This window comes from Camelina sativa, chromosome 9 (genome assembly GCF_000633955.1).
Source record: "Camelina sativa cultivar DH55 chromosome 9, Cs, whole genome shotgun sequence".
In the NCBI taxonomy this organism is placed as follows: Eukaryota; Viridiplantae; Streptophyta; class Magnoliopsida; order Brassicales; family Brassicaceae; genus Camelina; species Camelina sativa.
The window spans coordinates 32,247,462-32,262,765 of NC_025693.1; the positions used below are offsets into that span (position 1 = coordinate 32,247,462).

The 15,304-nt window shown below is 33.7% G+C and overlaps 3 protein-coding genes across 3 annotated transcripts; 2 read left to right on the forward strand and 1 right to left on the reverse strand.

Moving 5' to 3' along the window:
- On the forward strand, nt 1,617-5,384 carry LOC104713614 (protein transport protein SEC23-like). Its single transcript, XM_010430784.2, has 11 exons — nt 1,617-2,640; nt 2,713-2,874; nt 2,956-3,098; nt 3,215-3,290; nt 3,366-3,541; nt 3,639-3,720; nt 4,073-4,150; nt 4,235-4,396; nt 4,491-4,754; nt 4,849-4,953; nt 5,130-5,384. The coding sequence occupies exons 1-11, from the start codon at nt 1,732-1,734 to the stop codon at nt 5,262-5,264; spliced, it is 2,292 nt and encodes a 763-aa protein (XP_010429086.1). The 5' UTR covers nt 1,617-1,731; the 3' UTR covers nt 5,265-5,384.
- On the forward strand, nt 5,862-6,945 carry LOC104713615. The gene is made up of 3 exons (XM_010430786.2): nt 5,862-5,898; nt 6,249-6,504; nt 6,646-6,945. The coding sequence occupies exons 2-3, from the start codon at nt 6,265-6,267 to the stop codon at nt 6,730-6,732; spliced, it is 327 nt and encodes a 108-aa protein (XP_010429088.1). The 5' UTR covers nt 5,862-5,898; nt 6,249-6,264; the 3' UTR covers nt 6,733-6,945.
- Nucleotides 9,077-10,182, reverse strand: LOC104713616 (protein RADIALIS-like 2). The gene is made up of 2 exons (XM_010430787.2): nt 9,808-10,182; nt 9,077-9,300 (listed from the first exon to the last, which is right to left on the reverse strand). Exons 1-2 carry the CDS (start codon nt 10,092-10,094, stop codon nt 9,276-9,278), a joined length of 312 nt encoding a protein of 103 aa, XP_010429089.1. The 5' UTR covers nt 10,095-10,182; the 3' UTR covers nt 9,077-9,275.

Here is a 15,304-nt window from a genome sequence, read left to right on the forward strand (position 1 = left end):
TTTTTTTTNGTCTTAGCAACGAAGAAAGAACACTTGGTGTGCGTCTTCTAATATAAATTATTACTAGGTAATAATCCGAATTTTTGTTTGAAATATTATATTTGTAAATATGTTTATTTAGTATAACATTTATAATACAAATTTATAATGGTTTAAATTCATCTAGTTTATGAAAGTTTAAAATAGTAACGTTTCACAACAAATTTTAGATTGACATGATAGCAGAACTAGATAGAATGTGAACCAAATTAGTGATCGTTAGATTTGTATCAAAATCTTGAATTATCAAATCAGATAAAAATTGCAAAAACCTAAAATTTCATAAACCGGATAATTTAAATAAAATTGTTTACCCGATTAAATCCGTATGCTAAGCCATCATGCAGCGGGTTTAAATATTTTGAGATGTAAAATGTCTTTGCATCCGTCTCACTTGAGTTCATAAGATCCGCGTGGGTTATACATGCATTTCAATAAATCATTTTTTCTAATATATAAAATATATTTAAAGCTTAAATTTAATTAATATTAATAAAGTTAAGTGATAAAGTTTTTAAGAATAACACATTTATTTTGTATTTTGTTAAAAACACAATGACATATAATTGTAAATAATAAAATTTAATGAGTCTAAATAGCTAAATGTGTCTCGAGTTCTCTGGCGGCGACACATTAGATTTTTCAAGAGAGTGCTTCTCTATTAATATATAGGGGATTTAAAACTTAAACTTAATTAATATTAATAAAGTTAAGTGATAAAGTTTTTAAGAATAACACATTTATTTTTTATTTTATTAAAAACACAATGACATATAGTTGTAAATAATAAATTTAAATGAGGCTAAATAACTAAATGTGTCTCGAGCTCTCTAGCGGCGACACATCAGATTTTTCAAAAGAGTGCTTATCTATTAATATATAGAGGATTTTTTATTTTGTTAAAAACATAATGACATATAGTTGTAAATAATAAATTTAAATGAGGTTAAATAGCTAAATGTGTCTCGAGCTCTCTAGCGGCGACACATCGGATTGTTCAAAAGAGTGTTTATCTATTAATATATAGAGGATTTTTTATTTTGTTAAAAAACAATGACATATAGTTATAAATAATAAATTTAAATGAGGTTAAATAGCTAAATGTGTCTCGAGCTCTCTGGCGGCGACACATCAGATTTTTTAAGAGAGTGTTTTTCTATTAATATATAGAGGATTTAAAGCTTAAACTTAATTAATATTAATAAAGTTAAGTGATAAAGTTTTTAAGAATAACACATTTATTTTTTATTTTGTTAAAAGCATAATGACATATAGTTGTAAATAATAAATTTAAAATGAGGTTAAATAGTTAAATGTGTCTCGAGTTTTATAGCGGCGACACATCAGATTTTTCAAGAGAGTATTTCTCTATTAATATATAGGCGATTTAAAGCTTAAACTTAATTAATATTAATAAAGTTAAATGATAAAGTTTTTAAGAATAACATATTTATTTTTTATTTTGTTAAATATACAATAACACATAGTTGTAAATAATAACTTTAAATGAACCTAAATAGCTAATCTGGCGGCAACATCAAATTTTTCAATATCAAATTTTTCAATAGAGTGCTTATATCTATTAATATCTATTAATATATACGGGATATGTTGTGGAATTTTCATTGACGCATTTCATCGAACACGTGGTGTGCGTCTTTTGTAAAACAAGAGAGAGATTTGGTCAAAACCATGGCGGAGTTTGGAGAACTCGAAGCTCAAGATGGTGTTCGAATGCCATGGAACATCATCCCCGTAGCAACGAAGAAAGAACAAGCCATCGACTCCGAAGTTCCAGTTTCCGCCATTTACACACTCTTAAAACCTCTTAAATCTCACTCCCTTCTCTTACCTTACTCTCCTCTCCGTTGCCGAACCTGTCGCTCAGTTCTAAACCCTTACTCCGTCGTCGATTTCTCCGCCTCTATCTGGGGTTGTCCTTTCTGCTTCAATCGGAATCCTTTCCCTCAAAACTACTCTTCTTCAATCGGCGATAACAGTCTCCCGCCGGAGCTTTTTCCTAACGCCACAACCGTTGAGTATCTCTGCGACTCCTTCTCTTCTCCTCCTTCTCCTGTGTTCGTCTTCGTCGTTGATACTTGCTTGATCTATGAAGAACTCGATTTCCTCAAATCGTCTCTCCTCCAAGCTCTTGATCTTCTTCCTGATACCTCCGTCGTAGGTCTCATCACCTTCGATTCGTTAGTCCGTGTTTACGAGCTTGGTTTCCCACACTGCACTAAATCTTACTTCTTCCATGGAAAGAAAGATTGTACCAAAGATGAGCTCTTGGATCAGCTTAGTTTCTTTGTCAAGAACCCTAAACCTTCTTCCGGTGTTATCGCCGGTGTTAGAGATGGTCTCTCTTCCGACGACATCGCACGGTTTCTGTTACCCGTCTCGGATTGCCAGTTTGCTCTTCACTCTGTTATTGAGGAGCTGGAAAGCAGTCCTTGGCTCGTTGCAGCTGATCACCGCCCTGTTAGGTGCACTGGTGCTGCTCTTAGAATCGCTGCTGGTCTCTTAGGAGCTTGCTTTCCTGGCTCTGCTGCTAGAATCATGGCTTTTATAGGAGGACCTTCCACTGGAGGCCCTGGAGCTGTAAGTCCTGTATCTTAGTATCATCTCCCTTGGTGGTGTTAGTTAATGATCTTCCTATGCTTTGTTCTGTAGATTGTTTCTGGGGAGCTTTCTGATCCAATTCGTTCTCATAAGGATATTGATAAAGATTCTGCTTTGTATTACCACAAAGCGGTGGAGTTCTATGAGACGCTTGCGAAACAACTTGTTCATCAGGGACATGTTCTTGATGTTTTTGCATGTTCCGTTGATCAGGTGATTGGGTGGAGAAAATGGTTTGTAATGTCTTTCTTGTTTCGCAGCTACCATTTTTTGTTTAATATGTGTATCTCTTAGGTAGGCATTGCTGAGCTCAAAGTTGCAGTTGAGCAGACTGGTGGATTTGTCGTGCTTGCTGAAAGTTTTGGCCACTCAGTATTTAGGGATTCTCTCAAACCGGTGTTTCAGTCAGGTGAAAATGATCTAGGCTTGTCTTCATGGTAATGGCTTACCCTAACTTTTCATGTATGTTTTCGTTTATCGAAAATAAACAACCTATTGTCTGGTATACTCATCTTCAGCGAGTTGATTCTGATGATATGTTTCTCTCTTACAGTGGTATATTTGAAATTAACTGTTCAAAGGATATCAAAGTTCAGGGAATTATTGGCCCATGCGCATCTCTTGAGAAGGTATCAAATAAAATTGTTAAAGGTTTACCTTTTTCCTTGAGCTTTTTGTGATTACTTTGTGATTATTGTTTGCAGAAAGGACCATTGTGCTCTGACACTGCCGTCGGCCAGGGACACACAAGTGCGTGGAAGATGTGTGGCTTTGACAAAAACACTTCCATATGTCTGGTGTTTGAAGTTGCTAAAAGGGATACAGCTGAAATTGTTTTGCAGTCTCAAAGCAATCAGTTTTACTTTCAATTTTTGACATAGTAAGGGAATTCACGTTTTCCATCTAAAATTGTTATTGCAACTTATGGATGTAATAACTTGACACACTATCTGCTTACAAGACTCACGTTTCTGCAGCTATCAGCACTCAAATGGTCAAACAAGACTCCGGGTAACAACTCTTTCAAGAAGATGGGTAATGGGAACCGAAAGCTTACAGGCAAGTTTCACATAGTATGTTGAGAATCTACAGTCTTAATTAGGGAGTCAATTGGATGAAGTGGGGGAAAGAGATTCTTAAAACGTTTAGAGAACAATATTTATATTACCACTTCAATATGATTGGTGGGTGTAATAATATATATGAGCAACGAGGTGCCACATCTGTTATATTGTAGAACTTTATGCTTTATTTCTTCTCATGTTCTTAGTGATCCATTCTAGGTAATGAAATGAAGCCAAGTTTGAGAATTCTTAATTGGTTTGGTACATGGCTAGACTGATCCTGTTGCTCTCTTCATTAAACTATGGATTCTTTAATTATTCCTTTGAAATTGTTATTTGAAGTATAGGAGTTGAGCAATGGATTTGACCAAGAAGCAGCTGCTGTAGTCATGGCACGACTTATTTCCTTCAAAATGGAGACTCAGGTACTCAATGATGATGGGTAGTTAGATTTCTTAAGCTAGATGATATTATGTTTTAGTGTTTCTTAGGTTTCTTATTTGTTGCAGCTTGAGTTTGATCCCCAAAGGTGGGTTGACAAAGCTTTGATAAATCTATGCACCTGGTTTGGAGATTACCAGAAAGGAGATCCTTCTTCCTTTAGCTTGTCTTCTCAGTTGTCAATTTTCCCGCAGTTTGTGTTTCACTTGCGTCGATCTCAGTTTGTCCAGGTACTCGTTTGCACTGCTCATATATGCATGATAGGGTGATATACTTTTAACACACAATTTATCTTTGGGGCTGAGTTGGCTTTCCCTTTTGTAGGTGTTTAACAACAGCCCAGACGAGACGGCATATTTCCGTATGCTGCTGTACCGAGAGAACGTTTCTAACTCAATCGTAATGATTCAACCTTCACTGGTTGCCTTCTCACTCCATTCACAGCCAGAACCAATTCTTCTAGATGTAGCATCCATTGCAGCTGACAGAATCCTACTGTTGGATTCATACTTCACCATTGTAATATTTCACGGTTCTAACATCGCCCAATGGCGAAAAGCTGGATACCATAATCAACCTGAACACAAGGTATCGTCGTATCTATCATCTTAAAAGAGAATATGATAAAAAGTTGTGTCTTCTACAGTGTGATCTTTCAAAAAACTTGTCTTCTTTGTGCCAGGCATTTCAGCATCTGTTGCAGTCACCTCGTGACTACACAGACACAATCATCAGTGAAAGGTTTCCCTCTCCGCGTCTTGTCATATGCGATCAGTACGGTTCACAGGTACCTCTCCTTCTTTGCACATCCCCCTCCATTTTCAGACCAGAATTAGTAAAATTCCAAGCTAGAGGTTCCCTTTGGTCAATATATCCTGACCAAATTATATGTAGTAACTGGTCCATTGATTGGTTATTATTGTTGTTTTAGTTCTTTATCTTTTGCTGTGTGTATTTTTGCAGGCTCGTTTCCTTCTAGCAAAACTGAATCCTTCTGATGATGGCAATGCTCCCTTTTCTGGCGAAAGTAATGTTTTCACAGATGATGTTAGCTTGTCTGTGTTTCTTGATCATCTTAGACGACTCATTGTTCACTGATAAATAATGAGCCCGCCATTTTAGCTAACGACTTTGTAAACTCGTAATAGATAGATATTATTGTTTGCGTGAGAAAGTGAGAAAAAATTATAGGCAAGTTACCTTTTTTTACATTGATCATAAGAGAGACCAAAACCGAAAAGTAAAAAGTACTGTAAAGGTTTAAACCTCCTAAATCAAAAAGGAAAATCACCAAAAACAAACTTAACATTAAAAAAAAAAGGAAAAGCAACAAAAACCATACTCGGTGTCATTCATATCGAAAATATTTGTTTAAGCGAAAAGTAGAAGATTCATGAAAGTAAAAGGGTCAGAACTTAATTTAGAAGAATGTACATACAGTTTACAACAAGGGACCTTTGTACATAATTAAAAAGAAAGGGGTCAAATCTGAAGAAACGGGTAAAAATTAGATCTAAAAACGCTGCGTTTGGTTGCTTGCGCATCAAGGGCATCTAGCGTGTTCTACCCGCACATGATCATAACCGAGAAACTCTATATATATATATATACACATAGGCTCTGTGCTTGCAGAGAAAGCAAAAAAAAAGAACAACAGAAGAAGAAGAAGAGAGAAGAGAGAAGGAGAAAGAACTTGCAGAGAAAGCCAAAGAAGAGAAACAAAGAGATTCAGGTAATTTTCTTAGTTTCGAATCTCTTCTTCCATTAATTTATCTTCTTGTAACGATGCTGGTGAGTTCTGTTTACTAGATTCATCGCTCGAAGTAAAATTTAGAGAGAATTGTTTTGAATCTCTGTTAGGAATTTGATCGAACACTTGGTGGGTGTATCTTGCTTTTTGTGAAGTTTTGTTTATCTTTGATGATCTTGTTTTACTTTGTCATGGATTCGAATTGTTGTTGTTGAGATTGAGAATTCGAATGGGTTTTGGTTTGATGTTATGTTTTTGTGAGATTTTAGGGTTCTTAAAAGACTTTAGGGTTTTTAATTATCGGATTAACATAACTTTTGTTTATGAAACAGGAGAACTAAACTAATAATGGCTTCACAGACAAATCAAACCGTGGATACCACCACCCAGGCAAATCAAACCGTGGTGGAGACGAAGAACATGGAAACAGAGAACCCACCGAAGCCTCAAGAGCCATTATCATCATGCAGGAAGAGGGTGAATGATGAGAGTGCCACTTTCTTTGAGAACCTCAAGGATCACATGGATGAGTTCATCCATGCCTCAATGGATGAACACAAAACTTGTTTCCAACAGACCATGAACAAGGTTTGTCTATTAACAAACTCATATTGCAAAATCTGAAACTCTCCTTGTGTGTTTTTTGATACATCTTTTGTTCATGATTTGATTAGAATGCATGATGATTATCTCTGTTCTAATTTGTTATGTGGTTGGATCTGTTGTTAGATATTCGGGACGACCTTTTCGAAGACGGATGAGAAGCAAGTTGAGGCTAAGGAAGTCGTCGCTCCTCTTCAGGGCAGCTCTAACTAACTAGAGAGAGAGAGAGAGAGAGATTCTCACAGCTAGTGAGCCTCAGATGAAGATTATGAAAGTGTTTTTATTTTTCTCCTGTTTTAACTTTTCTGTGGGTGTTGATATATACTCTTAGAACCTGCTTCTATCTTTTAATCCTTTCTAAAATCATATAACTTGTTTCTAGACCATTTAATTGCATTAATCATCTATCTAAACTAATTTCATTTAGTATGCAAGTCTTTATCATGATTACACTTTTATGAACACATGACCATGGACAACCAAACTTAATTAGCAAACTTAAAAGATAACAGTTGCAAGTTTTTGGTTTGGTTTGGAAATCCTCTACTAACTATGAAATTATCTATCACTCTTTTTAGTAAAATTATTTTGTAAGACTTGAAATCTGCGGATCCTAGACAAATTTTTTACCTTGAGGTAAAAAGATGTATAATTTTACCTTGAGGGAAAAAAATCTTAATTAGATATATCTTATCCAAATCCGATTAGAATGATGTTATTGGATTCAAATATTCCTCTAAAATCTCCTGATGAGGCTCAGAATTATATCTAGTCATATTCAATATCACCTAAGTATACGAACCTGCAACTCTCTTAATGTGGATTTCGCATAAACTTGTAGTCTTTGCAATAGAAACCGACTCTATTTGATCAAGCTACGCTTTCATTTAAAGATTAAACGAGAGTTAATTGTCTCTACAAGGATCATTAATTACAAAAGACTAGTACTCCCTCCGTTCTAATTTAGTTGTCGTTATAGGATTTAATTTTTTTGTTTCATATTAATTGTTGTTTTAAGTTTTCAATGCAGATGTTTTATGATTATTCCAATCTTATCCCTGCTGTTTTAAAGTTTCAACCAATGAAAAAATTAGAAAATATATTAATGAAGGGCAAAACATAAAATTTAATAGTTTCCTTAATTTGTGTGCAAAAACCTTAAACGACAGTTAAACTAGAACGGAGAGAGTATTAGGAACCTTAGTACTCCCTTCGTTTTTTATTACTTAGTCGTTTAAGGTTGTTTCACACAGATTAAGTAAACTATTAAATTTTCTGTTTTATTCCTTTTTAATATATTTCTAATTTTTTTATTGGTCAATACATTAATAAAGTTGGATAGAATTGAAATTTTTACCAAACATTTGCATTGAAAATCTAAAACGACAAATGTTGGGAAACAAAAATTTATCTATAGAATGACAAGTAATAAAAAACGGAGGGAGTAGTAATTAAACAAAGCCGAAAGATCAATATAATTGGTCAGGCAAATAATATTAATAAAGAGCTCAAAGAAAGACAAAAGGGATAATGGGGAAGCTAATCAACAAGCTCAAACAGATCCCATCCTTGGCTTCTAATTAAAGAGCCCTTCGAACCAAACTCTTCAGCAAGAAATGCCAAGGTAACACAGCAACGACGAACAAAACCGTCGAAATAGGGAACAGGAGAAACGAATTCCCTTTGGTAAATAAAAAATTATCTAGTTATCAAATGGTAAATTTTTTTTAAGAACATAACAGTTTATACCTGTCCCTCAAGAATATTTTTTTTTTTTGTTGAGTATAACAACTTTAGACATTAAATATTTTTTTCTAGCTGCTAATTTACTTCATTCTTTTTCATATTATTTTTTTTAACAACTTCACTCTACATAAAGGAAAAACGTTGATAAAAAAAAGAAGCTTACGGTGAGACATATGCATGCATGTATTCGTATATCGTATACGTGGGCACAAATTTGTATCTGTACAGTAATATTATCTGTGATTCTGTGTGTATATTATTAATATATTTTTCACGTGACATACTTTTTCCAAGCATCAGCCCTTCCCCGTCCATTTTTTGTATTTTTGATTTCGATGGAATTTGAAAGGTTGCGACTTGCGAATCAGAAAAAATTGCAGATATTTCGAGGTGTGAGTTCTTCCTCTCTCTCTCTTGGTCCCGTGACATAATTAGTTTCTCATTAAAAACAGTGATTCACCAATTATCAAAACGTTCTGAATATTTTGATAACTTTTCCACCATAACCCTATACATATATATATAGAGAGAGATTCATTGGTTGCGTTGATTTCAAGACCTTTGTCCGGTTCTCATATCCTTTTGCATTATTGGATTGGATTCTCCATTAATTATTAAGTTTAATCAAAAATATTATAAACTGACTTTGGATTTTTCCATTACGAAGCACCATGCATATAGATTCAGTTTGGTTGATTGGTTCGTTGAATTCGAGGGTTATTATTTTATTTTTATGTTTTTGCTGATCCGTGACCGAATGATTTGTTTAATTAAAGCATAAATAATCATAATAATATGATCAACATTATAATTGATTCAGAGATAGGCTTTTTCATTACGAAGAAACCCTAAACATATAATACAGATTGCTTAAATTTCTAAGCTTCGTGAAAATACCAATTAAAAACATTAATTGAAAAAACAAACAAACAAACACATCTGTCGGCGTTGCTTCTCTTTTATTTTCTTACGTACGTAGTAGTTTAGGTCTTTGGTTGCTTCTTCTTGTTTCACTGCAGCTTCATGCTTCTCATCCTGCAATAACAACAACAAAATTTGTTAATATACAGATTAAAATCATATTTGTTTTGTTTAATTTTGCATGTCAAATGAAATAAAATAAATTTTATTTCCATGATGAGGATTTTTTTTTCTTGGAAGTTTCTTTAGGGGGAAGATTTGGGAATCAGTTTTTTTTTTTTTTTGTGGAATAATTCTAGGCATATGTTTTTGTGGGAGCAAAATTAAGTTTGGTTGTGATAAAGTCTGAAGAACACTTGAGAAGAGAACACTTGGCTGATTTAGAGCCTCTCATAACTTAATATGGGGGACAGAGAGGGAGAGAGAGAGAAGTCAATAGAATCTTTGTAAAGTAACACAATGGCTTTATGCTGAAACAGACAATGCCCTTTCTTGTGTTATATTGTCATGGCACAGGAATAGAACTTGTCTATAGAAGTATCTTATAGTGTGGGCTATTATTATGGATAAACTAAGTTGATTAGTCATAATTAGTATAATTTTAGATTGCAAAAACAATACCTCTTTTCCTCATCACGCAGCCTGCCGCCGCCTCTGTTGGTAGCTCCAGTAGTCTTGTAGTCAGAGAACGGGACATGACCATTCTCGATGCTTTCGATGTCACGCACGAGAAGTTCATATTGTCTCTTAGCTTCCTCTGGTGTTTTACCACCAACGGCTCTAGCAACATTGTACCAACGGTCAGGAGTGTCTTGGTCGTAGACCGCTAGAGCACGCTCAAAGGCTTTGTTCTGCTTAACAGTCCACGAGCCTGATGAGCCATAAGAAGACATTGAGCCTGACGCCATTGTGAGTATTTAAAACTTGTGTGTGTAATAATAATAATTATAAACCCTATAGGAAAGAGAGATTCTGAGGAAATGATGTCTTGCACAGATGTCGTCGAGTCCTTGCTCTTTATAAAGAGATTGAGGTAGGGGTAGGACCAGTTGTAATTAAAAAGATAAATATATTTTGCCAAAAACAAAGAGAATTTAAAGTCTTTGTCGCCATAGCTAGAAGAGAATATGAGGAAAAAAATTTGTGGAGATCAGTATCAAAGATCCAATACTAATCACCTAAAGATTGCGTTTCTCCATCCACATTTGGCATATGATGCTCCCGTAGAGACACTTTTCTATAAATGTTATAACTAATATGTTTACTTTTCTTTCCAAATTAGTGGTTCTTACGTCATTCTCTATAGATTAAGCTCTTCTTATCAAAAGAAACAGTTTAGGTAATAAAGAAATTAGTTAGGCCTATAATATTATAAGTCATGGAACAGTCTGGTCTCTAATCACAACGCAAAGCTCACGTGCTCGTGGAACTGAGGAAAATTATAAGTCTTTTGGATGGATTAAAAGTTAGGGACATGTCTATTTAACAGATGATTTTTCATTGACTATTTAGATTTCTTCTTATCAAAAATCTTTGAAACATATTGTGAGGATCAATTTGTATCCACAAACAAAAAAAAAGTTAGAGAGCTAGCATTTCGTGTGTTCACCATAAACCATATATACTCATGTGGTCTTTACCTTAAGATTCTCTGCCATGTATAAACCACCATATCAAGTTATCCTAGCTGTATTAGATCTTTCTGTACAAATCATCGACATTTTTGTTGTTGAAAAAAGAAGGTCAACATTGTTTACCTACCTTTTTTTTTTCTTTTGTTCTAGGCATGTTGGGTCCATCTCCCTTGAAGTTAGGCAACTGTGTTTTTCTTGGTCATATATTGTCTAATATGGATTCTTGGTGGTTAATTAGTTAAATAGTCACTTTTCTTGGTGGGATATTCAAATTGTTTTTTTTCTTGTTAACTCTTCTTTGGTTGTTTGAATTATTGAATATGGGCAAGAGCCAAAGATTTTTTACAGCTGTCTTATAGTCTTGATGTGATTTTATAATAATTTCATTAAGCTGTAAGTTTTCTTGTTGTTGTTATTGTTGATGTTGGTGAGATTGTACCCACTCTTTAAGAGAGCTAGCCCATGACTTAAATATTCACATGTTATAATGGTGTGTTTGTCGTATTATCTCACCACTTATATATGTTTTCAAATGATCATATAATTACCTTGTTTGGTAAGAATCCAGGGTTGGGATGGGCATATAGGTTATTGTCTTGTAACTAAATTAGGTTGCTAAAATGATAACACCAAATAATGCAAAGTAGGGATATATACATACTTGGCAAAAAGACAAACAAACGTAAATAGTCCACTTGTTCTTGTTTGATTCTAACTCAGAAAGTGAGCATTTCGTTTCATACTTATATCATTCTTTAAAGATTTTTCTTGTCCTGCAACAAAGGTTTGTTCATTAGTGATCCACTTGTTGTTTGATTTTACTCATAATAAAGTTGACTCATTGATCATTTAAAGTCTCAAGAGTTTCCTCTCTCGGAAACACAGGTGATTCAAGGTGCTTTGGGAGATGGAAGACCATACTCATAGTCTTATTCAGGTAAGTTATCAAAAGACCCCAAGAAGTATATAAAGTTAGTGTCTACATAGTCATCTTGGATCTTTCTTGATTATAGTGTTTATCCATTCACTAAACGGTATTAGCTTTGCAAAGTATATGATGATATTCCCTTTTTGAGGTCGTATGATACTTAGCTTTAATCTGCCCTGTTGTTTGATATATGCCAATATAAGCACTTATATAAGATATTTTCTTTTTGCGAGCCAAATGAAAATACGTATATATATACTTTCACCAAATTATCTCAAATTCTAGATATTTTGATTCTAGTTATGATATGGGTGGTTCTGTTGCTGAGATGTCATGGTTTGGTTACAAGGTAGGGGCGAAACTTCTTCTCAAGAAGGAAAACTTTAAACAGAAAAAGAATCTTAATAATAATTATGAGACTTTTGGCACAATATATCCCGGAGATAATAGATTGCAAGTTGCCAAGAAATTCTGCACTACCTATATTCTCATCGTCACGATTCTTCAAACCGACCCTCTTTGCCTAGGTATTGAAATGGTAAAAAAAGAAACACTTTCCTCACATTTAGGTCTCAAGTTTATGTAAAATCTTTAACTGTGAAAACGATAATCTTGAGTTTATAAGGTCAATTGGTTGTTTATTATAGTAAGATTTTTTTTTTTTTTTTTTTTTTTTTTTTTTTTTTTTTTTTTTTAAAANCCTGATGATAGTAGCATCTGTAAAGGCTCGAGGGTTTGATTCCAATACTATACAGGTCTTGCTTGATTCTAGCCCAAGTGATCATTGATGAGAATTTACCAAGAGTAGCTTACAAGGAATCATGATGAAAAGGAAAGTAAAGAGTAAGCATTATATTTTGTTACAAAATTCTCTGTCGATATAAATATGGAATCCTTATCCTCAATCTTGCAAAAAAACAAGAAGTAAGTATTCTGATTCCTCTCCTAGTGGTTGCTCCTTTTGCAACTTGGAGAAGAACCCGAACCTGAAGTAATCACTATAATGGAAGTTTCTGTAGCTCAATCAAGGCTAGTGGTGAGATATTATTATCACCAAAAGAATGATCCCTTTCATAAAATTGTATTCAGACAAACTTTACACAAAAGAAGGAAATGGCATTTTATCACCAAGAATCCATAAGAGGCATTCCCATTTGAGGGAAAAAAAGTATCCACAGACACAAGCCTGGTCCTAAATCAGCCATAGTAGCCTATAACAGTAGAGATACTTTTTTGGTTGTTTCTTGGAATATTTGAGTAGAGAACTTAGGAAATTTTTGATTGGTTGAAGAGAGAATATACAAGGACATAAATATTTATATTTGCTTTCAATATAATAATTGATGTTAATCTTTTGAGACAGGGTAAATGGAAGCAAGCATTTATTCATAGAACTGTGTTCTTGTTATGATTTGTTTTTGTGTAAGGTTTGTAGCAAATCCTATACATAAAACTGTTGCTCTAAGTTTCTTGAATAACTTGTTACTATTAATTTAATACCTTCTGTGAAAAAGCTTATTTCTTTTGCTCTGTTTACAATAAACAAGATCTTAAACTCATTACAACAAGATATATAAGTTGTGGTCGAAAATGAAGATAAATTAAGGAAAACAAAGAAATGAAGTAGCTATGTTTTATATGTAGATGTAGTTAACTATTTGATAATATAATAAAGTTAACAACCATGTGGGTGTATAGTTAATTAACTACTAGTAAATATTAACTAATGTAATGTGATTGTTACAAATCTTAAATAAAAAGAACACATTTGGATATTGTAAAATCCATGTAAATTTATTTAACAAGAAGCAAGTCCCTGTTAATGTAATCAACTTTATAGATATATAAGTACTTATTCGCTACTTATGAACTTATTTGTATTGTGAGTGATTTACAAATAAATATATATAAGAGTAGAGCTGTCAAAATGAGTGGGCTGTCCATGGTCCGCCCATGTCCAATTCATTATTGACCGATCATGGACAAGTCCATATTTGGAACGGGTCTAAATGGTCTTGGTCCGCTTTTGTCTGCGGACAAAATTGGATTGACAATATGGACATTGAGCGGCCCTTAATACTTAAAACCTAGGTCAAAATCAATTTGAGGAAAAAATTATAAACACAAATATATTTTTGGATATTTGTGTTTTTTTTTCAGTTTACAAAATGTGTTATATGCTGTCCAATGGACACCCATTAACAGCCCATAAAAATATAGTTATTAGTAGGCATGGTCGTTAATGAACTGGTCATTAATGGACACGGTCAGCTATTTGTCCAAAATCAAATTGGACAATGTTGGATGGATCAAAATGGACGTGGACAGCCCATTTTAACAGGTCTATATAAGAGTTGGCTTATATATTTGTGGTTAATTTATTAATTGCGTATTTACATGTTATATTTGTATTGTGGTTTAATACCAATTATATTTTAACCTAATATTAAACCAATTAAATTCTCAACAAATACATGTTATTTATTTACTAATGCTATGTTAGAAGTAATAGAGGGTAGAGGCTCTCTAGTACTCTTATGCTTCTCTTTTGTTAATTACTAGTGGTTGTCTCTCTAATTGTGGCTTTAAGAGCCTACGATTGTAACCTTAGCCATTTCTTTGCTAGTAACCAAGTCTAAAATCCACTTTATTTGATTCAACCACGAGTGGTGGACCAACCAAGACGAGTAAGGTCCCAAACAATGGACAAAGATATATCGTTTGACAAACAAAAAATACGAATACAGTCTGATGGCCGGAGTAATTACCATTGACAACGTACGTGCACCACAGGCGATATAATCAAACAAACCGTAAAAAAGTAACGCAAAAATATATAGCATTTTGACCAAAACTGCAAATACAAAACATATATCTAGTTGTTGGATTTTGTTCTTCTCGAAACGGTGTTGTGTTTTTTTACAACGGAAAAATCATAATGGATGAAGATTTAGAATGTCTATCATAACGAACCTATATCTTGAATCTTGCAAACCAAACATATTGTCTCAAACGAACTTCACTTTGACTATAATAAAGTTCTTGACTTACTACTAGTTTTGCATCTCTTTTGTGAATTCATATAAAAACATTTTCTGTAAGAAGATGCACACAACAACAAACAAAAATTATACTTATTTCTCTTTTTTAAAGTTATAATCACGAAAATAGTTTTTGTAACATGTTGAAAATTCCTAGTGTATTATGGAGTTCGGTTCATACATCCATAAATTTCTAGTGCATTACAAACATCAAAATGATTATTTATGGAAGTATGAATCGAATATGTATGAATCACTGGGCCAGATCACCTCGACTTCCTAAGGTGGTTGGCAGGCTTCTACAAGGGTCCATTTCAAATTGGGCCTTCTTCTTATTTCATCTAAGCCCTTATTTTTTTTGACAATCCATCTGTCTTCTTATTTCATCTACAGTCTTTTTATGGTATTGAATCTCTTTGTTGAGAAGATAAGATCTATTACTTTTTTCTACGAGATCTAATACCAAAAATGACAAAGAATCGAATAAACATAGTAGAAAAAAAAAAAAAAAAAAA